General features: G+C 41.1%; 1 protein-coding gene across 1 annotated transcript; it reads right to left on the bottom strand.

Annotated features, from left to right (window-relative positions):
- Nucleotides 1-24320, bottom strand: mmp15a (matrix metallopeptidase 15a). The gene is made up of 10 exons (XM_039809261.1): nt 23464-24320; nt 19240-19388; nt 16726-16848; nt 16320-16642; nt 14852-15013; nt 10561-10967; nt 9628-9766; nt 7261-7411; nt 4541-4656; nt 1-2229 (listed from the first exon to the last, which is right to left on the bottom strand). Exons 1-10 carry the CDS (start codon nt 23575-23577, stop codon nt 1745-1747), a joined length of 2169 nt encoding a protein of 722 aa, XP_039665195.1. The 5' UTR covers nt 23578-24320; the 3' UTR covers nt 1-1744.
- Between the last annotated feature and the right edge of the window lie 733 nt (nt 24321-25053).

The following is a 25053-nucleotide window of genomic DNA, read 5'->3' as shown; positions in this document are numbered from 1 at the left end:
TTTTTGAGCTAACTTTCCAGTAGAGTGGAGAAGAAAATGAATACATCAGGGAGTAAAGGCAGAGCAAAAAAGACAATGGAAAACAAAAGGAGAGAAAGATAGATGAGGAAGAAAGGAGGGGGGTCGCAGAGGAAGTCATCTCTAGCTCATTACAACAAGCACGGCAAAAACAACAAGACTTGAGAAGGAGGAGTGGACTTAGTGTCCCGATCTAGGTCAGGAGGGGCAACGCCAGCGCTGCCCCTCCCCCCAAATCCTCGCTCTTTCCCTCGCTCCTCCTTTTCCAGGGAGAACTGGAAAGGAAATTCTGGCAACCCTCCCTCTCCCCCCTCCTCAATCTGTGCCTCCCCCGGTTTCTTTCTTTCCCTTGTCATTTTATTCTCTCATTTCTCCTTACCTCCCCACTACTTTTTATACCTCCTTCTTTTTGCATTTTCCCCAACTCCCCTCTCACCCCCCCTCCTCATGCCTGACACTACTAAATCAGCAGCATGTGGCCTTAATGCAAACCAGACGCTGACCCATTCCTCTCAAGCCTGCAGGCTTCTCCCTTAGCTTTAAATCTATTTAGCTTTAGCATTAAAAAAAGAAGAGGAGATACACAAAGATGGATACTGCTGCTATGGGTTTCCTCTTCACAGGTCCATCTGAGATGGACAGAATTAGTAAAAATACCAAAACACTTTTCAATTCTTCTCATTAAGTCTGAATAAATCCTTTTTATTTCATCCAAGCCCTGATACCAGGCATATATCAATATGTCTCCACTGGGATTGTGTTTTTTAGTGGTGTAGTCGGAACAGTTATCGTGGCTGCGGTGGGAGGAGGGGAGGCTGGAGCCCTTGTGTCTGTGTGCAAAACTCTATGTGCCTTTGTTTGGGTAAGTGGTCTCTATGTCTTGGTGTGTGTGTGTGTGTGTGTGTGTGTGTGGACATGTATGCACACATTCTTTGGAGAGAGAGAGGGCAGACATAATGGGCTCAGTGGGAGTCATGGACGCACAGCTGTCTGACATTCCTGTGCTGGCCGGAGGACAAGATTTTTCTGCTTGTGTCTGTGTGTTTAATAAGCATGAACACACACACACACACACACACACACACACACACACACACACACACACACACACACACACACACACACACACACACATGCACACAGTGAAGCAACCTCAGCAAAACAAGGACAACAATAAACAGAATCAAAAGTGCAAAACATCTGTTCTAAACAAAGAAAAATGTCAAGATTGGATAAGGCACCGTAGTCAAGCATATGGAAGACTTGTTCATATTAATGTATGTTTTTGTATCGCTATTAGCACTCATGTTTGTTTGTGTGTATGTACAGTATGTGTGCTTCTGTATAATGTATGTGCATTATCGACTTTGTCTGCATTTATACTACAAATAAATCATCGGTCTCTCCTCTGTACAATTAGAATGAATAGAAACAGACATTCCTAGTGTGTTATGTGTGTTTTTTCAAAGAAATAAAGATACCTTTTCAGACATTTGAAAGACACAGGAAGAAAACTTCAAGGCCAGTAGAGGGAAACGTACACTGTAGCTCCACAGTTTGCATTATTTCACATGAGCAATAAAAGTTCTCACAATGAACGGGGCACAAAACGGGGACTCGTCCTCGGCTTTCTTTAGTAGCGCGTCAAAACTTCTGCGCCGAAAGTACACATTTTGACGCAAACGAAATTGATGAATACCTGCTCTATCTCTTCTAATTCTGTGCCTCACACCCAGTCCTGCAATGAACGTTTGCAGTGCACCAAGGCCCTCGGCGTCTCTTTGTTCTGCAGAGTCCTGAGGATGGCGTAGATTAGGACGAGGATGCACAGGATGAGGACCAGGGGAACAATCACCATGATCAGGGTCATAACCTTTGATTCGTTGTCGGCCACCGTCACGACCACGTCCACCTCTCTGTCCCCCTCCTCCTCTGTGCTGTCAGGCTGAGAGGTTTGGGCTTCCTCTGGGTCTGTGTCTGTGTCTTGGTCCCGGCCCCTGTCCGGCTCTTTGTGCTCATCTTTGTCTCGGTCTGAGGGGTTGACTGGTTTGTCTTTCGGTTCCTGCTCAGTGTCTGTGTCGGGCTTAGGGTCAGCGGCTCCCACACAGCCCATGAAATCCTTCAGGATGGAGCGAGGGTAGCCTTTCTCTGCTTCTGTCTTGCGATTGTCAAACCTCCAGTAATTGGTGCCTTTGTAGAAATAGGTGTAAGCTGCATGAGAGGAAAATAAAATAGATGTAAGGCAGCCAACCCATGTGCAATGGATTATTATGTAAATACTAGTGTGCCGTGGCACAGTGGCTTTACAATAACGAGCAGTTAAATTAAATTAAAACCATTTGCTAAAGAGAATACAAAAACAGCTAAAATAGAATAAGACAGGTATGAAATTCAAGAATAAAAGGTAGAGTGCAGTGTAGGAGCAATAACTTAAAAAAAACAGCATCGAAAAGGAAAGTCTTCAGCATTGATTTGAAAGAACTGAAAGTAGCAGCGGACCTGCAGTTTTCTGGGAGTTTGTTCCACGTATGTGGTGCAGCAGATCAGAAATTTATTTTGGCCCTAAACCGTTCAGTGCTTTGTAAACTTTCTTGCTTGCAGCATTCTCGAAAACCGCTCATCCAAACTACTTCACACTCGACACCGCTCTTCCTTGGGTCCTGAGCAATACAGCTGCCATGACATAGACGCGTCCCCTAGCAATGCTAGAGTATACGCGTCGTTTGCTAACAGCTAGCCATTTAGGACCAAATTATTTTCAGAAAGAAAGTGTTCATTCCTGAAGTTACATCGCTGATGCTTCAAATGTTTATTCACGTTCTAGCAATTGCTGTACAGAAATGAGTGTGATATCAATATTATCATCTAACTTTCGGCAGGAAAGTGAAAAAGTGTATTTCCTGAGATGCCAAGCTATCCCTTTAAAGTAGTGTTAGGCTAAATGTGTAAAAAAAAAACAGCAAAGACAATTAATTTCCATTTTTGTGCACACAAAAAGGAGATTGAGGAACGTATCTTTAGGGACTAGTTTACTTGCACTCTCCCCCACATTCCCACATTTAGCAATGGACTTTTGCAGGGCTCATTCTGATAAATATAATACCAGACTATACATAAAATGTGTTAATATGAAACTACAATAAAACGATAAACCAATAAGATGTGTTGCTTAGTTGCACAAAGATTTGGCAATGGGATGCAAAAAAGAACTACATACACTCTTCTTGGTGTTCATAGGTTACATTTCTGGGTGTAAATGAAGCTCTGTAGTGCCAACCAGGCTTGCAGAGACATTAGAACAGTTTGGGTGGAGATGAGATCTGACTGTTACAAAGTGCATTTAGAGCAGCTCTGGCACAAATCTAATTTCCCAAAGGACAGGCCAACCCTCAAACCAGAGCTCTCATTCCTCTCTTCACTCTCTCTCATCCCCTCATCCTTCTCTCTGCTCTGCTTGCTCCAGCCTAACCGGTCTCACATGTCATTTTTTTCCCCTCTCTGTCTCTTACACACCCAATTTCACCCCTCTAACCTTTCATTCTTTCTCCCTCCCTCCTCGTTCCTACTATCCCTGCTTTCAACACTGCATGTACAGTACAGCTTTTGGTGTAGGGATTCTCATGGTCTGTTGCAACGGAAATACATTGCCAGGATAAAGCCTGACATCTGGCGCATGGCTCCGTACTGGATGTCAGGCTTTTCCCCTCCCCTTCTGCTCTCCGTGTGTTACCGATCTCAAAATCCCTTCGCTACGTGAAACAACAACAACAACAACAACAACAACAACCTCCAAGCTACACACTGAAATTGGCATGTTTTGATAAAAATTTGGATCGTGCAACAAGGCAGGCCTGCTTGGTTCTTTTGGGGAATGATGTAAAGATTTACAAAGAATAGGTTTACGGCATTTGCTATCTTAAGAGATAGTGCTAGCATTTTTGCCCACCGGTTATGGAAAAAGCTTATTACGCAGGACAAGATAAAGACACAGACAAAGAAATTGTTGCCGGCCACCAGTTCTCCAGCGTATACAGATCACCGGAAACATTCGTCAGCAACGACAGATGGAGAGCCATCCTGCCAATGTTTCGGGATTGCTGGGGATTGCTGGGGACGAAATACACAAGCCGATACACTGGTAAAAGCAAATTACGTTTAACCATGTATCCAGCTAATTTAAATAGCTCAGGTTACTGTATTGTGTGAACAGTTAACTTCATTTAATATTGTATGTGGCATTTTCTTTTTGGGGGTGCAAATATTTCTTCCCGAGACCATTTTGCAGAGACACCCTCACTGCGTCCGGAGCTTAGCGCCGGCCAACACGATTGCAATTGGTTTAAAGAAATACAAACAACCCAGAGTGTGGTTTTTTTCACCTCTCCTAGAATGTATGTGTGGTGTAGCTAGACCTTTCTCCACAGCGCTGTGGAGATAGGTCTGGTAATGCGAGACTATGATTCTCATAAACAGAAGCTCCCAATAAAGGCTGTATTTGCATTCATTGAAAGTCATTATTTACCGCCGTCATCGCTGAGGAAGGCTCCTTTGGGTGAGGGAGGGATCCTGCCCCATCTGTTGATTGGCTTCGGGAAGTCGCGGTCTGTAGTCCGGGTCTCCTCATTGTATCGCCAGTATCTGCACACAGACAATATGGACAGTAAAAGAAAGTCATAATGGCGATGGTGCCAAAAAGTCTTCTTCTGCTCTGAACGATAAGACCTGATACATACTTAAGCTGCTTTTATCCTATAGACCTTCAACAATTAATGTTAAAGGTCTCTTCAGCCAAGCCAACTACCTGTCTCTTAGACCCCATTCCAACGAGGCTATTTAAAGAAGCACTACCCGTGGTTAACACCACAATACTAGACACGATCAATTTGTCTTTATTAACAGGTCATGTACCGCAGTCATTTAAAATAGCTGTGATAAAACCTATTCTGAAAAAGCCTACCCTCGATCCTGAAGTCTTAGCTAACTATAGACCTATATCTAACCTTCCCTTTCTCTCCAAAATCCTTGAGAAGGTAGTCGCTAATCAATTATGTGACTTTCTACATAGGAATAGCCTATTTGAAGACTTTTATTCAGGATTTAGAATACATCATAGCACAGAGACGGCACTGGTGAAAATTACTAACGACCTTCTAACTGCTGCTGACAAAGAACTTATCTCCATACTTGTTTTATTAGATCTTACTGCTGCGTTCGACAATATTGACCATACCATCCTGTTACAGAGACTGGAACACTTAGTTGGCATTAAAGAAATCGCACTATGTTGGTTTAAGTCCTATTTTTCTGAGCGATCCCAATTTGTTAACATTAACGATAAACCCTTCAAGTACGCTAAAGTGAGCCATGGCGTTCCTCAAGGCTCAGTGACCAATTCTATTCTCCTTATATATGCTTCCTCTAGGTAATATTATTAGGAAACACTCAATTAACTTTCACTGTTACGCAGATGACACCCAATTATACCTGTCAATTAAGCCAGACGAAAGTGGTCAGTTAGCTAAACTTTAAGCGTGCATTAAAGATATAAAATCCTGGATGACCTACAATTTCCTGATGTTAAACTCAAACAAAACTGAAGTTATTGTGATGGGACCAAAGCACCTCCGAACTTCATTATCTAAGGATATAGCTACTCTGGATGGTATTGCCCTGGCCTCCACCACTGCTGTCAAAATATTATATTATTTTTGATCAGGATATATCCTTCAATGTCCACTTAAAACAAAACTCAAGAACAGCCTTTTTCCATCTTCGTAACATTGCCAAAATTAGGAACATCCTATCTCAAAACGACGCTGAAAAACTAGTCCATGCATTCGTTACTTCCAGGCTGGACTACTGTAATTCCTTACTATCAGGTTGCTCAAATAAGTCCCTTAAAACTCTCCAGCTGATCCAGAACGCTGCAGCACGTGTTCTGACGAGAACTAAGAAAAGAGATCATTTTTCTCCTGTACTAGCTTCTCTGTGAAATCTAGGATCAAATTTAAAATCCTCCTCCTGACCTACAAAGCTCTAAATGGTCAAGCACTATCATACCTAGAAGAGCTCTGCGCCACTAGAACACTGCGCTCCCAAAATTCAGAGCTACTTGTGGTTCCTAGAGTCTCTAAAAGTAGACTGGGGGCAAGAGCCTTCAGCTATCATGCTCCGCTCCTGTGGAACCAGCTCCCAATTTGGGTTCAAGGGGCAGACATCGTCACCACATTTAAGAGTAAACTGAAAACCCTCCTCTTTGATAAAGCTTATAATTAAGGAGTGAGGAGTTGCAGCGTCCGCCTAACCCGGCCCACCTGCTCCTCTTCGTAGTCATCAGATTTATTTATCATATAATCAATAATATAGCGAGAGTAGAGGGAGGCAGGTCAGTACAGCCCGATCTGGCAGGGGAGAGTTCAAGCCCAATCCGGCACCTCTCTCTAAGCTAACATGCCTCTCTTAGTTATGCTATTATAATTCTAGACTGCTGGGGAAGTTCCTTCCTTCCTATGACACACTGAGCTGATCTCTCTCATCACTGTTTTCAGTTTTTTTCCTTTTGTATGCATCCTGTCCCAGAAATGCTTGTTACTAACCTAGCTCTGGGGAGTTTACTCCCCGGAGTCCTTATGTTTCTTCTTAACACAGAGCAAAGCTCTGCGATTCCCTGCAATGTCTGGTTGCGTCCTACTGCATCCACTGCATCCACCCATGCTCTGCAGTGCCACGTTACATCCCGCAACGCCCTGCTGTGATGTTCATACACACAGAGTAGTCAGGATCCGGTACGGGAGACTGCACTACTCAGTATGACACAATGTGCCCTGCTATGACATGAACTTCCACGACCACCTTCAAAGTCACTGTTCCACTATCTTTAATGTGACAATTATTTACCACTGTTCATCACACCCCCAACCGGCCCCGTCAGACACCGCCTATCAAGAGTCTGGGTCTGCCGAGGTTTCTTCCTAAAAGGGAGTTTTTCCTCGCCACTGTCGCAACAGCCACTGCTAATGCTTGCTCTTGAGGGAATTACTGTTATTGTTGGGGCTTTGGAAATTATAGAGTGTGGTCTAGACCTACTCTATCTGTAAAGTGTCTCGAGATAACTCTATTATGATTTGATACTATAAATAAAATTGAATTGAATTGCTCATCTGTCTTAACTCCCTTTATATTATTTATTAATGTGTTAAAATGGTGTAACGTATATCTGTGTGTGTCTGTGATATACGGTACCTGTCTCCACTGAAGAAGTATGTGTATCCATTGGGCTCCCACCAGATTGCTGTGTCAATCTTGTACGCAGGAACTCCTTGTCCATACCCATGTAGGGGCTGTGGATATCCCGGCAGCACGTCAGCCTCCCTGAACACCCAGTATCTATCATCTGCAGGGACAAAGGGATAGAGCTGTTATGCTTGTTACCTGGCTAAGAGAGGGGGAATATGAGAAAAAGTTAATGAGGGAGAGAAGAAAAGCAGGGAGAAAAAACAATAGCATATGGGGAGAAGGCGATGGCCAGAACATATGGCATATGTCATGGGGTTTAGTCACTCCAGAAAATAAAGAGGAAAGGACAGGCAAGGTACAAATGGTAGGCACTTATTTTCCAAGATTTCCTCATGTTGGAGCCAATTTCTTCTCTAACCCTAAGCTTTGGACACACTTTTCAGCCACTTTCCACCTCCACTGCCAGGGCACTGTTGAATTGCAACATACTGCATTGAACTATAATAGCTAAGTTTGAAGGGGCTTCTACTAATTGGTGCACACTTACTTTGAAATGTTTTGACTTGATTTTAAGTCTACTACAGTAGTTACATCCTTTTGGATTCATATAGGCAACTATGACTGGGCGATATGACTATAATTCAATTCAATTTTCATATACAGTATTTAGATATTGTCAAAACGATATGAAAATGTCTATATTTTTCAATATCGTTTCTATCTCGATGTTCAAAATCTAGAGGCCGAACTGCAATATTTACGCCATATCACACTTTACGTTCTGATCCTTGCCCATGGGACCGAAGCTGGAGCGAACCACAGATGTGCTGTTTGCTCACATGAAGTATACAAACATTTTACCATGTGGTCATTTCAAATACACTATTTATTTATTGAATTACCAGAAAATATGCTATATCGTGATATACATCGTTATGAAATGACCTATATCTTTGGAGAAGATGCAAAAAAAGTGTTCCTCAAAATCTACTTGTGCAGTTCTCAATAATGTGACAAAAAAGAAAGAATAATGACACAACAACAGAAAACAACATTTACGGGAATCGTCTATTGATATGTTAATGAGCGTATAAATCAGGGCAAATCAAATCAATGCTATTTATATAGCCCAATATCTCAAATATGCCTCAAGGTGCTTTACAATCTGTGCAGCATACAATACCCTCTTTACTTCCACCCTTGATTCGGATTTGGAAAAACTGCCCAAAAAAACTTTAAAGGGGAATAAAAAATAATCTGTGATCAAAGGCTCAGAAAATCCTCAAAATGCATGACAAATCACCATACAGCCTGATAGTAAAAATGTAAGCTCTGCAGCTGTTTACATCTGGAGCAGTGCACTGCAGAGTAGGCTGATGCAATCCTCTCTCTCTCTCTCTCTCTCGCTCTCTCTCTCTCTCTGGCCTTTTGAGGCTCAGCTGCAGTGGAGTAACACTGAGCCATGCAACAGCCTCACTCAAGACACCCAATGAACCCAGCAACACACCCAAACTCTGTGATGCGGATATATACACATGCAAAGACATATAGACTCAATCCTCTTAATAGTATCCATCTGCAGCCATTTTTTTGTTCACATAATTTCAAGTGTTATTTTAATGTATGTGTGTGTGTGTGTGTGCGTGTGTGCGTGCGTGTGTGTGTGTCTGTGGGCTTGTTTAACCATATTCGTGGGGTCCAAAAACCGGGAGTCCAGTATACTTGTGGGGTCCCGACAGCTTTGTGGGGCCAACATGCTGGACCCCACAAGTTTAAAGGGCAGTTTGAGGGTTAAGACTTGATTTTAGGATTAGGGATAGAATTAGGTTAAGGTTAAGGTGAGGGTAAGGGTTAAGGTTAGGCATTTAGTTGTGATGATTAAGGTTAGGGTAAGGAGCTAGGGAATGTATTATGTCAATGACAGGTCCCCACAAAGATAGTGCCACAAACCCGTGTATGTGTGTGTGTGTGTGTGTGTCTGTGTGTGTGTGTGTTTGTTTGTGTGCATGTCTGCCAGATATTTAGGGTTAAAGCTGTGTTGAATTATTACCATATCCTCACATTCTCACATTGTGTGTGGGGGGAGAAAATGCTGAGTTTGCACTGTTTCCTTTCAGTCTGATCGTTTCAAATCAAAGCCCAGATTTGTGTTTTACTTCCCATTTTGTGTTTATACAACACACTCCACATTGGCTTCAGCTTTGCTTGGGGAAAACGTATCTGAGAAATATTTACAGCGCTAAACCATAAAAAAAAAAACTCAGCATGGTGTCAAGAAGGTATGGACTAAACGCAGCGCGCATTATGCTCAGCATGTGGCTGCCGTGTTCACAAAGTGACAGGTTTTATTGGTAATAAACAGCTTTGGCATACCTTTAAAGAAGACAAATTTGCCATCATGGCGCTCGTAGGCTGCGTCGATGTCGCTAGGCAGGCCGATCCAGAAGACAGATATCGGCATGGGGTAGTTATCCAAGACCCGGTTCCTCCGCACACGCCAGAACCAGCGACCCTGCACAAGCAAAAATAATGCTGTTTATCTTTCAGCTTGTTTTCTCTCATCAAAATGAATGATTATCCACTTCCCCTTGCATGACTTGAATGTTGTTTTGACTCTAAGCAGGGTCGTGTTTAAAGAGCCATTGGAGTGCCATGAAAAAGAATAAATCTGTCAAAGAATAAGAAAATAAATTTGAAAATATAAAGAGGAATAAATAAAAGAATAAATAAGTAAATAAAAAAATAAAAAAAATGTGGAAATATAAAGACAAATGAAAAAACAAACAATTGTAAGCATTTCCATGTATCTTTTCATTTATTTCTGTATAGGGAAAAGCAAAAGCAATAGAGAAAAGAATGAGGGAAAATAAAGGGATACAAATAAATAAATTACATTATATAAAATTAAAATACATTTAAAAAAAAATACAGACAAATAAAATTATTTATATGCAAAAACTAAATAATTATATATTTAAAAGTATATAAAGAAATAAATGAACAAATATATATATATAAATATATATATATACACAGTATATTTATATATATATATATATATATATTTTTATATATATTTTATTATTTGTCTTTATATTTAATTCTTTTATGGCACCACATTGACTGCATACGTGTTAGCTCATTGATTTCTACATGTCCTTTAATGGAGGTCAGTGACCAGTGACATGCTCCAATCCACAACGTGTGGAAAATTGGAGCTTTTTTTATAGCTGTCCGTTCCAAAGCAAACGCTTGAGTTAAACACTGCATCTGCACAAATATGATCAATAATTCTTTACTTCTCACCTTGAAAACAAACATCTCCCCCCTCAGCATGGTCACCGTGTCAAAGTCGCCGTCACAGATATTGGGGGCCTGGTTATCCGGCAGCTTGGGAGGCCGAGGAGGGGCAGGGCGCCGAGGAGGAGGCGATGGAGGGGGGGCATCTTTTCTGACGTGCGGGGTGACAGGTTCCGGCTCGGGCTGGGAGTCGGTGGGGAGGACAGGAGACGAGGTAGGGCTGGGACTCGGCTCCGGCTGGGCTGGGGGATGCGGGCTGCCGTCGGTCGGGTTGGGCAATTTGGGCGGGGTGTCGGTGGGAGAAGTGGAGGCGGGTTCATCTTCGGGTGGAGAAGGGGAAGTGGGGTCATCGTCGGGTTTGTCGTCACGGACGGGAGGAGAAGTGGGTGGAGGATCACTAAGGAGAGGGGGACCTGAGAATGAAAATATGGAGAGCTTGGGCTTAAAACAAGTACGAGAAAACTCCCACATTTAAGATGGCTTGTGTTTTTTTCCCTCTCATATTTTCACCTAAAATGCAAAAACAACTTCCACCTGAAATGAAATAAATTCCTCCAGCTTGTCTATGTGGCATTACACATCATTCACACAAAGAAAACCTAATTTTCCATTATGTGCAGCAGCTTTAAGCTCACTTGATTGACTGTGCTGCTGCTTTTTTGGAAAAATCAACCGTGCTGGTTGCTAAGAGAAGAAAACATACAGATACAGCCAGTTATGTAAAATGTCCGGACAGCTGATGGGCTTGAAGACGTACTGAGTTACATTGAGCCAAAAATACTGCGAGGAATATTTGAGGTCTGATGTTGGCCAGTGACTCAGTTATCAGTATGTGGAAAAATTCTGCATCTGCAGCATTTTAACCTGCAAAATAGTCTCAAAGAGTGAATGGTACACAAGTCTTATTTCCAGCATTAGAGGCAGTCTTTAAATTCTGTTATTCAAATGACTTCTTATGGTAATTTTTCAATCAGTTTCTTATGTACTTTGTCAAATCTCTACCTGATTTTGTGCCTTACTTACCTTGCACACATGGTGGACTCTTCCTATGCTGAATTTTAGAGCCTCGGAAAGCTCAGTAGCTGATGAAAGAGCTATTATAGTTGGCTATTTTCATCACAGGACAAATAAGTGCTGTTACAAGCTGGAATAGTGTCCAGGGCCGCTGAAATGGTCGGCAGAACACAGGGTCAGTTGTGCTGAGCCTTTAAATAATCTGCTGAAGGGGCCTTTGGAGATCATCTTGTCCTGGGCACGAGCAAGACACAGGACAGCCCTGATAGTGTCTGATAGTATGAAGGGCACCACCTTTTCAAAATGAATGGCCCTGTACATTGGCAGACAGTTCTGTTGATGCTACGGCTTTTAGCTCTGTTTTGCTCTCCACCAACTCCTGAGAGAAATATCTGTCCCTTTAGCTGCTAAATGCTGCACTATGTTCCCCAGCTAGCTGCTAACTTTGTCTGTCTGCTGCTCGGTGCTGGGCAGGAACTGTACAGTGGGTTTTTAAAGCTTGTTAGCTGAAAACAGCTATGACCGAAAAAAAGGCTGGCACTGCAGAGTTGATCATTCCATTTGATATTTTTCATGATTCTTCATTCGTTGTTAATTTAAAAATATTTATTAGCACAGTTTTAAAGCTTTAGTGCGTAGTTTTTTGATATTAATGAACGTCCGTTACATTCAAGCCATCGCCAAATGAGGTGCTACAAAGCTAATTAAGACTATCAGCTCCACACAACTCTCTCTGGATTTCTCAGTATGACTATGTTCAGAAGACTGTGGTGTCTGGCGACTTTCCTGCGCAGAAACTGGAGTGAAGATAATTACCTCTTCTAAAGAATCCATCATGTTTTTTTAATCATCCGTGTCCTCCTTGGCTACTAGCAACTGCGTGGAGGGGGGGGGGTGTGCGCGTTCACGTAAGACTTGTATCATGTGGACAGGCCGACAGTTTTGTTGTCATTAGCCTACTTAGAATTTCTCATGGGGGAGACAGAAACTACGCCCTATAGCTTTAAAGTGAACTAATAAATTCAGAGTTTTGGTTTGACTATATCTTTATATCATTTTAAATCTTACCTTTTTGTTAGATGCTTTATGCTTAACTCAAACACACAGACTTACAGTATAGCAATATTGGTGTATTTAAATAACAAGTATTTTAACACTTAGAATTACTTCTATATTATTTCATAAGTAAGTTTGTATTTAACTACCTTTTACTGTTAAGACTCTATGTCCCTCAACAAAATAGCTAAGGGATAAGTCAACAGATGATTATCTGATGAGACAAAAAACTGACCAGAGAGGCAGAAAACTGCAAAGCTACCGCCCTCTTATATAAAAACCTCTACAAAGAAACCCAAATGTTTATTCCTACCAACAAAGTCTAGGCTGAGTTAGTCTCTATTTAAGCATTTCAGATCCTTTTTCTTATCCAATCAGAGCTTTTCTCTAGCACAGTCCTTTAGATCTGTTTGGTAAAGGAAACTACTGTATAATTTCAGTCAAAACATTTACCTTACAGTATTTACATCAGACAAGTGTTTCACATCTAACATTCTTGCCAAAACTCTAGTTTACTCTGGTGCAGACATCAAGTGTAAGCATATCAATATTACAGAATTGTGTGGGTATGGAAAGACTGGGACTTTGATGGGCAAATTAAAACCATAGAGCACATTCTCAAACTAAATCAGATTTTGTATCTGTAATGTGATACCAGAGATGTGACCAGGACAAAACAACGGACAGTCAAGAAATGCACGAAAAAATTCACAACGTAAAAAAGCAAAATAAATCATAAATCAGTTATTCAGTGTAAACAATGTCTGTAATTAATCTTTCTCTACAGTTTAAGAGTGTTTTGGCCTGTAATTACAGCTCTTATAGAAGGGCCACAGCAGAAACCCACCAACACGTATATACAGTGCACTCTAATACACACATGAGCCCTTTCTACAGCCAACGCACGCACGAATGCACGCACGAATGCACGCATGAATGCACGCACGCACGCACGCACGCACACACACACACACACACACACACACACACACACAAACACGTCATCTGTCAATTAACAATGCCATCAATTCACGCAGGGAAAGCATGAGAACATCATAATGGCATGCATGATGTGCTGTTTTGAGTGAGGTTTCACTGGTGTATGTGTGTGGTTGGGCCAAAGCTGCGCGCACAAAGCTTCTTAAAAAGGCTTCTTGTCTTCTTTTGACAAGTGTCCAGATGTGATACGAGTGATAAAACCTCAAATTACAGCTGACACTCTGCACTTCAACCTCACAGTGATTTTAGAGCCAAAGCAGTCAAAACATCAGAAACACGAGTTTCATGGTTTTGTTATTGTGTGTCCCTGCAAGGGCTGGAAAGGTTGACAAGGTTTTAGTTGTGGATACATTTTAGATTTGAATCTGAGTTATGGACTTCCGCTTCATATCCTCTTTGTGGAAAAGGCACCACTGTGTCTTTAATGGTAGTTACAGCCTTGACCTAATATACTGCCAATAAGAACAGAAATGACTTCAATATACAGCTACAAACAGGTGGGTTAGCTGTCTGTCGGCAGCATGTCCTTCAGATAATGAGACAAGTATCTTTGCAATAGCTGATGTAGAATACTACCATTAAAGGACTCACTGGGTCTTAAAGGAGAAATCCGGCGCGAAATAAACCTAGGGGTTAATAACACATGATTACCGAGTCGACCGTTCTCTGGGATATGTTTTCATGCTTAATCGAATGTGACCAGTTTTAGCCCAAACCGCTAGGTTCATTTCAAGTCATTAACCCTTGTGTTGTCCTCTCTGATCAAAAATGACAATCAACACTTTTTTGACACATTTTTCCATTCGTTTTTCAAGATTTTTCACGTTTTTGACGCTGTTTCAAACATTGTTATCACTTGTTTGACGCTTTTTCAAAGCTTTTTTTTTTTACTTCCGAGGCTTTCAATTGCTTTTGACGCTTTTTTCAATGTATTTGGCGCTTTTGTCACTTGTTGCCATTTTTTGTCAACATTTGTGTTTTTTTTTAAACATCTGAATTGTACTTGCGAAGAGCGTTGCATGGAACCATCCATGTTATTTTTGGGCAATTTTGTTGAAAGAAACCTAAATTTCTCATATAGAAAACTTTGAAAAGAGGTCCAACTTGACCCGAGGACAACAGGAGGGTTTATCCAAATTCTGCTGCTGGTGGCTTTAAATAACTGAATTGTTGAAGACATAAATAAAGTGATTTAAATAGGTGTATTAGTGCAGTGTGTGCTTCTTACCGTATATGTACTGTATTCCTTTGATGTCATCCTCGTGTAGCGTGAAGTTGTGCGTATGGATCCACTGGTAGAAAGGAGCCATTATGGCGTTGGGGTTATCTGAGTGCTCCAGGCCCAAAGCATGACCGAGCTCATGGACCGCAACCAGGAAGAGGTCTATACCTGCAGTGACACACACATAGTATGTTCATGAGTGAATACATTCGTGAAAATGATTTGCGTTAAATAACATGCCAACAAAGAAATGTTACAATAATACATAGAATATGATACGTTGTAATTTATGTTAAAAATAAATGTTAACTGCAAACTGCAAATAGAGGTGTACTGTGCTCATCAAGCTGAAAATTGCAGTCATCTTTCTTCTGCAGCAAGCCAGAGGTGGTGCTGATTGAAAACATAGACTGTATATACAGATGGGTGACGCGTCTCCACTTCCTCCCACTGTACAAAAGTGAAGCCAAAATATATCAGATACTGGCGCTGCCATCTTGTAATTTTGGAGCCTCAGTCTGCGCAGTGATTTTTTAGTTTGGCCATAGACTGTAAAAATAGTGGATGTAGCAGCAGTGACGTCACCCATTGGTTTGTGTGCTGCCGTTTCAAAGCAATTTTGTTTTGTTTTCTCAAACTGGAAGTGACAATGTTTGACGAGAGGGTGGAGCTAGGGAGGATGTCATGGAGGGGGCGGGGATTTATGACCTATACTGTAGCCAGCCACCAGGGTGCGATAGACATGTTTTGGCTTCACTTATACAGTATATGTATCTAAGGCTTCCGTGCAGTTAACAGCATCAGTGGCTGCTAATTCTCAAGACAGAGATATCTTGAAAAAGTAGTCCCTAAATTCAAACAAACATTACAAGTGATCACAAAACACCAGCTATTTATACTCGCTAGATTAAAGACAAAAATTATATCATAAATCAAACTGATATCATGTTGCATTAATTCATGTTTGCAAATCAGGACTATCATCACTACAAAGATAGTGTCTGTATCCGAAATTCCATACTAATACCGTGCTATTTAGTCTGAAACCTTTGTATGTGAAATGCATACTTTTTCCAGTGAAATATTAAAGTATGCAAACACTGGACACTACGGCGGCATAGATATCCCATAATGCAATGCGGTAGTGTTCATAACAGACAAACTATCAGCCATCAATGCAGCACTGTGACTTCAATAACACTTCAATTTACATTTCTACATATTCAAAATTAAAGATTTCTGTCATCTGCGATCGTTGGACTAGTTCCTTACTTTTTCCAGTAATGTAAGCTTTATCTAGCGATGCTGGTACAGCTGAGGTTGGTTGGAGTCTTGTAACCATGGTATACCAACCAACCTGCAGCCCAATTGACCAGGAGAGACAAGACCCCAGACAACCAGCTAATGGTTAGAGAGATTACCAGAAAGTCACAGGTTCAACTCCCACATGAAAACAAAGAATCAGCCCACTAACCGTTTGGGTTTTGGTTGTCCAGCGTCCAAGGCTCATCAGCATCGAAGTGTGTATCCCCACCTATTCCTGGTCCGGGGTAGTAGGCGTGTGCTAGCGACCCTCCCTCGCCGTCAAACAATGACATATCACCATGGAAACCAGAGGCAAACAACAACAGGATGTCAGCGAGCTCTGCCTGGCTGCTGTTGATGCTGATGTTGTTTTCAGCAGGTAACTCTTCAAAGGTGAGCGGCGTGACCCGTCTCCACGCGTCAAAGGCTTTGCGGATAGCATTGTACGTCCGCTCCTCACCCAGCGAGGAGGGGATGTGCTGGTTCATTATACTGGAGCCAGAGGGAAAAGCGCATTAGAGTTGGTATGGTAAACATTCTGCTTTGTTGTTCTTTTACATGTCAGTGCTACGAACCTGTAAGTGATGTGGTCTTTGCGCCACTGCTGTCCAGTGAGAGCGTAGCGTTTCTTTCTAGCGCCATTGTCCAGCTCCTCCGCTTTTCTGTCTGGGAGGCCACAGCGAGGCTGACGCATGGCACTACACACACACACACACACACACACACACACACCATTACAAGCTGCAAAAAGCGGCAGAATTCCTTCAGTTCTACAAAATGCAGTTTGTACATACAGGTAATGACCATCAACTTAACACGCATACTGTTTGCTGTAGCTTTTATGATTTTTCCCAAACAACTATAATTTCTAATCTTGTTTCCAGACTCCTCACAAAGCTGGAAAGCATTTTTCCCCGGCCAGAACTTAAAGGAGAATTCCGGTTGATTTCAACAAGTAGCTCTGTTGTTTTTAAGTTTGGAGCGCTGTCAGTAGCGAGAAAAATGTTGTTGCCTACACCATGTTATCCTCCTGCTACAGTTAGCACCCAGGAGACTGAAACAGGGCAAGTTTTAAACGTGCTTTTAGCCTCTTAACATGTTCGAAAGTTCATTACAAGTGCTTACCCATGTGAAAAGATTCCTTCTGAGTGAACACAGTGAATCTGACTGCAGTAGATGTGAAAGAAATGCATACAAGTTATGCTAATTCAGCTCTGTTTAGTTAAGGTGTTGACACGGCAAGACTTAGGGACCGTCTACAAACTACAACACCGAAAAGAAAAAATATTACAACTTGCAGGAGACATGTTATAATTGAGGTAAGTTTGGATTTAATCATTAAATTAATAAATATTTTTATTGCATCTCTTTTCGGTGATGTAGTTTGTAGACGGTCCCTAAATCTTGCTGTCTTAACACCGGAACTAAACAGAGCTGAATTAGCTTTGATGCATTTCTTTCACATCTACTGCAGTCAAATGAATCTCTTCACATGGGTAGGCACTTGTAATGACATTTCGAACATGTTAAGAGGCTAAAAGCACGTTTAAAACTTGCCCGGTTTCAGTCTCCTGGGTGCTAACTGTAGCAGGAGGATAACACGGTATAGGAAACACCGATTGTTTTTGTTTTTCTCGCTACTGACAGCGCTCCAAATTTACAAACAACAGAGCTACGTGATGAAATCGACCGGAATTCTCCTTTAAACCATGCAGATGCAGTACTTGACACTGCATTTTAGCCCTTTATCACGACTAATCTCGTAAAACCGAAAAAGTGAAAAGGACCAAACCAAAAGTAACAAACTCAATTCGTCATGTTTAAGGAATAGTTTGACATTTTGGGAAATACACTTATTTGCTTTTTAGAGAAGATTGAAACAACTGAGCTATTATATCTGTACTGTAAATATGGAAAATGGACTGCATTTATAAAGTGCTTTTCAGCGACAACTCAAAACGCACTACGCTACAGGCACCATTCACCCCATGCACACGCTCATACACTGATTGCCGAGGCTACCGTACAAGGTGCCACCTGTTTGTCAGCTAAACGTTCACAGGAGCAATTTGGGGTTCAGTATCTTGCCCAAGGACACTTCGACGATGTAGACTGCAGGACGAGGGCAAGGAATCGAACCACTGACCTTTCCGATTGGTAGACAACCACAGCCACCCCAAGTGTGAGGCTACAGCCAGTTAGCTAAGCTTGGCGCAAAGACTGGAAACAAGGGAAAAACAGCTAGCCTAGCCTTGTCCAAAGGCAACATAATCTCAAACGTGTCTTTTTTTTACGCTTCAGTTTTTGTTCGGATTAAACAAACAAGATATTACGCGTTAATTAGTGAGGTGTTGGTATGCAGATTTTGTTACCTTTGCACGAAGCCAGGTTAGCTGTTTCCTCCTGTTTCCAGTCTTTATGCTAAGCTTACCTGCTACTAGTGTAGCTTTACAGTCACAGACATAACAGTGCTATCAATCTTGGCATCTAACTCTCGGTAAGAAGGCGTATTTCCCAAAAGATAAGACCTTATAATTTGAGCATGAACCTTACATACAGAGTACTCTGAGAACAAAGGTCTAAAACAATGAATCAGGTCACAGTTGAATGTGAGGATATGACACAATAGCCTGACTAGCCTCATTAGTAAAGATGTGATATAAGCTAAATGCAACTATAATCCAAACCTTATGGGCATAAAAAAAGTTATTACAAGCTGGCACTGTTTCAGTAGCCCCTGGTAAAACGAACACATTAATCTGTTATTGTGTGATGGGGAAAAGCCAATGCTCTGAAACAAATTGCTTCAGGATGCCTGGTTGTGGAGTTGAGGTTTGTTGCCTAGAATTGTCTTCATGACAAACTGAAACTTGTGGCCATGTATCATTCCACCTATAGAATGCATAATAAATGAGAAACCTAATAAAAAAAAAACATGCAAATAAATGTAAAATGAATTCCTACATGCTTTAAAACATCCTGTAAGATCCCTAGATTCAGTTGGTGGTCACTGCACATAAATGTTAAGTCATGTCTTTGAGACAAACATCCTGCAGGAGAGAAAAAAAACAGAACAATATAGAGCTTACACAAAAGTAGCAGGGTCCATCTCTCCAGTCACCTCCAGGCCATAGAAGTGCTGCATGTCGCTGATGGCTTTGGACAGAATCTGAGCCGACTGCATGGTGGACATCTGACTGCTCGCCTGAGACAGGTAGCCGAACTTACGAAGCCACGCCTGTGAGGAGAAAGCCAGGAGTCGGTTTAGCTTAGTCCAGCTTGGGAAAGGTTCAAGTTCAAGTTCAAGTTTCACTTTATTTATCCTTAAAAGGAAATTTAGTGTGCAGCAAGATGTCTAAAACACATAGACAGAAAGAAAAGCACCACCAGATGCCAACAACATTGTAAACACAACACAGGACACACACCAACACATCAATGGAGACCCTCCTTCCCCCAAAACCAATGACAGAATACAGTTGGACAGTACACAGTTAAATCTGTCATAATGAACGTGGACAGGAATAAATAAATAATCACATACTGTAGAAACATTTCAAGAGATGTCAATCAAGTGAATTCAGGTTCCTAATAGCCACAGGAATAGAAGAATCCCTGGCACGTCTAGTTCTTAACATAGGTAGCCTAAAACAGCGACCTGAGGGGAGCAGATTAAACTCCCCAAAGAGTGGGTGATCAGGGCAGTTTAAAATTTGGTTAGCCTTACCTCTGACCCGTTTATCATATCTCACAAAAGTGAGTACACCCCTCACATTTTAGTAAATATTTCATTATATTTTAATGGGACAACACTGAAGAAATGACACTTTGCTACAATGTAAAGTATTAAGTGTACAGCTTGTATAACAGTGTAAATGTGTTGTCCCCTCAAAATAACTCAACATACAGCCATTAATGTTTAAACCGCTGGCAACAAAAGTGAGTACACCCCTATGTTAAATTCCCATAGAGGCAGGCAGATTTTATTTTTAAAGGCCAGTTATTTCATGGATCCAGGATACTATGCATCCTGATAAAGTTCCCTTGGTCTTTGGAATTAAAATAGCCCCCCCACATCATCACATACCATTCACCATACCTAGAGATTGGCATGGGGTACTTTCCATAAAATCACCTCTCAATGCAAATCAAACCAGCTATTAGGCTAACTGAAATAAAACCATGCCAATCTCTAGGTATGGTGAAGGGTATGTGATGATGTGGGGGGGCTATTTTAATTCCAAAGACCAAAGGGAACTTTATCAGGATGCATAGTATCCTGGATCCACAAATAACTGCCTTTAAAATAAATATCTGCCTGCCTCCTATGGAATTTAACATAGGGTATTACTCACTTGTTGCCAACATTAATTAAGCTGTATGTGATTATTTTGAGGGGACAACACATTTACACTGTTATACAAGCTGTACACTTAATACTTTACATTGTAGCAAAGTGTAATTTCTTCAGTGTTGTCCCATTAAAAGATATAATGAAATATTTACTAAAATGTGAGGGGTGTACTCACTTTTGTGAGATATGATAAACGGGTCAGAGGTAAGGCTAACCAAATTTTAAACTGCCCTGATCACCCACTCTTTGGGGAGTTTAATCTGCTCCCCTCAGGTCACTCACTTTTGTGAGATACTGTATATGTTGCAGCTGTGGTAGCTGTACCCCAACCACCAAGTTTGCTGTGTCTGTTTTTGTGTGTTGCAATGCATGGTGTATACATGGCAGCTAGAACTATCATGCTAATCTACTGTCTAATGACTGGAGAGAGCATCTGATGAGTTAAAAGAAAAAGAGAAATGTAGAGAAATAAACCAGATGGCTTCCATTAACATTAAGACATTCCTGCTCTCTCATTCCTGCGCCTTTTCCCCACTGACAGCCAAGATGAGGAGAGGAGAAGAGAGGAACAACAGGAAAACTAAAGGGACAATAATTAACAACTGTTTGTCTCTACCGTCTGTACTACACAAGGTAAACACAAAAGTCTGCATGTGTGTACTTCAAAATGATGGAAAAAGACTGACAGTCAAGTGACACATGCCGAATTCCCCCTGTTTGTTTCATGTTTGCTGACAGTGAAACTGAAGCGTGTTGAGCCACGTAGCCAGGCAAACAGGACCATGGCTCCTGGAGGGGGAAAAAACCTCTGGGAAGTTTTTAGTTCTACCCAAAAACAACACCACAGGCCCCTTTCACACAGCTGGATCATGGGACTCATGCTGTCATCATGCATGTAAAGGATGAACACAGGCCGGGTGGCAAAACATACACATGCGACACACAAACGCATCACGTGTGCACACACTCAGCCAGAGAAAATCCTTAAGAGGCAATTACTGCATAGCATGACAAGTCTCAACCAACGTCATGTTAGAGTGCGGGCTTATTCACATGAGTGCCTGAAGAACATGAGAGAAGAAAAGCAAAACCTCTTTAGGTCATAGCTGAAATCAATATTGTGACATTCGGACATCGTTATATAGATCCCAATACGACAAATATACAAAAATGACATATAAAAGAATGAAATTGGGGTTCACTACCATGAACTGTGTTCCACCATTATGTATTGAAATAGACAAGGCTCTTCACACATGTAAAATCAAAAACCGTAACAATTTATTTTGTTACTTTTTTTAAATGAGAATTAGCTGGGAATAGTAACCTCCCTATTAAGCATTTATGACCAGGATATAGACACTTCATAACACACTATAATGTAGTGGTAAGCAGATATAAGGGCATTTTTTAATGCTTATGAATGCATTAATCAACAATTATAACTACCATCCATCTGTAACTATAAACAGCTAGTGAATGATTGATAGGACAGTATCCAATCCAATTGTATGACATCCACATGAACCAATCCTACATGTAACAGTGTGGTATAAAGCATTCATTAACTCTTTATACACATGTAGAAATATTCACATGCTGGTTTAAAACAGTGAAGACATCACTACCTCAAGGTCCACTTACTAGATCTCAATCTTCCTCAGCAAATGGAATTTGTTCAGTTGTCACAAGAGTGAGGAACAAGTACTTGTATTGATATAGGTATAAAGACACATTTAATATGATTACATCTGTATTACATTATATTGTCGATCAATGTCAAAGTTGACGAATACCCAATACAATGTCCTTATATCTGCTTACAACTAGTATGTTATCATGGGTTAAAGGTGCAGTAGGTAAGACTTATAAAACAAATTTTCTGTCACATTTGCTGAAACTGACCCTATGTTCCAGAATATCTACATGAAGCAGGTCATTTAAAAAATAAATCCAGCTCCTCTGGCACCACATACAGCCTGTAGTGTGATATGCAAAAATCCACCGCTCCCTGTTCAGATGCACCAATCAGGGCCGGGGGTCTAAATGCGTGCTGTCAATCACTGCTCATGCGCACGCATTCATTCTTCCTTGTGGGGGGAGGGGCTTAGGAGACTGTTTTGGGCTTTAGCGGAAAGGGGGGGAGGGACTGAGAAGTTGTCGATGTTCAAATTTTTTGGGCCAAGTCCTGGATCTTCCCATACCTACGGCACCTTTAAAGCAAGAAACCATTTGTGAGCCTGAAATGCTGCCCTGGGAAAAATGTGCACAATGTATTGAATCAATAATTATATAAATGTTAAACTGCTCTATGCCTGAATTCAGGCATGGTGCCTGAGAACTTTAAGCCCTGTGTTGTAACCTACAGTTATAAGTGTGTTAGAAATAGTTTATTCATGGTTTATATTCTGCTTATAAGTTCTGCTAATGAATTAAAAAAATAATTTCATAATGAAATAATGACTAATAAAATTTTGTTAAATTTTACATGATATGATCTTCACGATAACAATTCAAACAAAAACCAATAAACTATTTTTCAACCATACAGATGAGTTTTACTATTTTTAATACAATCACACTGCTATCATTATAGATAGATAGATAGATAGATAGATAGATCGATTGATCGATTGATCGATCGATCGATCGATCTCTTTCCATGTGTGTACCACATGTGCTGTGTTGTTATTTAAAAGGCCAGATGACATCCCTACAGTGCAAAAGCCCACCTGATGCTTTGATGGTTTACCAAAACAAACATGAAGAGAGTTGAACTTATTAACCTGCTTATGAAGAGCTATAATTCTATAATACATACACGATTTCCTCAATTCTGTAGAAATACCATGACAATTGTAAATCCACAAACTATTTAAAAATGCCAAAATTGTAACATTGTGACGGTCTGCATGGAAAATGTGGTGTGTATCCTGACCCACGGACATGACTACTGTACCTCAGCACTGAAGCCTTCTTCCTCCGGCACGTCTGCCGCTGTGCTGCACGGGATCAGGAAGAATAAGGCCGATAATGTGATCGTGATCTGAGTCCAGGGTTGCTCGGATGCCATCTTTGTCGTGATGTGCTGTCTGTGGTTGTTGAAGTGATGAAGATGCGGTGACAAAAACAAAACAAAAAAAACAGCCAAACAACTTCCTCGGACAGGAAGGAATAAAGAACAAAGTGGTGTAGGACGTATTCTCTTATTCTCCTCCAACCTACATTTAATCACAACGCACCGCAACAAGTGAGCTATCTGCTCATTTTTGGAGTTCGCGCATCAAAAAGAAAAAGAAAAAGAATGCTACAAATGTTACGCAGAGGTGCGTTTACAAACCCTCGGAAAAACATGAAATAAGATGATAGGAATCCATTCCCGGTTGCAGGCAGTCAGATTTGTCCCGGGCCAGCAGCCTCATGGCTCATCCAAGTGTTCATACAGCAGTTCCTTTCATGCATACGGCTATAAACACTGTAGCCGGCGGGCAAATAAACTAGACCTTGCCCCTTTCCGACGTCCACAATGGCTGATCACTCAGCAGCAGGGAGCACAGTGAGAAGTCCAGCAACAAGTCTCCTTCCACTTTGTGCAGTTACAGGACACGAAAAGTGCCCCCCACTTTCTGAACTTGCTGCGAAATGTTGCACACGACAAAAAATAAACAATATAACTTCAGAACTCAAGTGCCAGCATGTCAAATTTTCACCTGCACTGCTTTTGCACCAACGTACCTCTAAACTCGGAACGGAAACGCGTTGTGTAAATATTTGTCAGACCGCTGTGTACCTATCTGATAACAGATTTGTAATGATTTCTGGTGAAGAGAGGTCCCTCCTCCCTCACACAGCAGACCCACACACACACACACACACACACACACACACACACACACACACACACACACACACACACACACACACATACACACACACACCAGAGGGCAGTGCGCCATCTGCTGTTGTGACAGGAAACTCCAGTCAAAGATTGGCTTCTGGTCCACATGAGACAAATATTGAATGTTTAATTCAACTAATAAAAAAATAAATTAAAAAAACTGGTAGTAAGCCAGCATGCACAAAGGTACTTAATTGTCTTAAACAACGTTATTAATTACACCTGTGCTTTAGAGGTGGGCGATATGAAAAAAATCAAATATCACAATATTTTTTACATAAAAAAACAGAAAAGCTACAATAAACAGTCTGGTAAGTTCAGAAAACGACATCATTTTACTGTAATGCAGCCTTTAAAACCAGGAATAGACAACACTTGTGCCATATCAGGATATTGTGATATCCAAAATTTAAGACGATATCTAGTCTCATATATCGATGTCGATATATAATATCGATATCTTGCCCAGCCCCACTGTGCTTTTCCTTCTATGACACCCATGAAGATAGAACCACCTCCAGTTTGCACCTAAGTACAGTACTTGAGTAGCCTAAATGTACTGAATATATTCAACTACTGTCTATTTGTTTATAATACTACACTTGACCTTTTACTAGATCTTATATCCCATACTACATTATACTGTACTCT

This window comes from Perca fluviatilis, chromosome 8 (assembly GCF_010015445.1).
Source record: "Perca fluviatilis chromosome 8, GENO_Pfluv_1.0, whole genome shotgun sequence".
Lineage (NCBI taxonomy): Eukaryota > Metazoa > Chordata > Actinopteri > Perciformes > Percidae > Perca > Perca fluviatilis.
The sequence above is the reverse complement of the archived record's forward strand: the minus strand, read 5'-3'. Positions and strand labels throughout refer to the sequence as shown.

Excerpts from the sequence above, each read along its gene's own strand:
- mmp15a (XM_039809261.1), bottom strand. The coding sequence starts at position 23,577 with ATGGCATCCGAGCAACCCTGGACTCAGATCACGATCACATTATCGGCC. Across the intron at positions 10,968-14,851 it reads AGGAATACAGTACATATACG|GTCCCCCTCTCCTTAGTGAT; the intron begins GTAAGAAGCACA and ends TTTCATTCTCAG. Across the intron at positions 2,230-4,540 it reads CTTCCTCAGCGATGACGGCG|CTTACACCTATTTCTACAAA; the intron begins GTAAATAATGAC and ends CCTCTCATGCAG.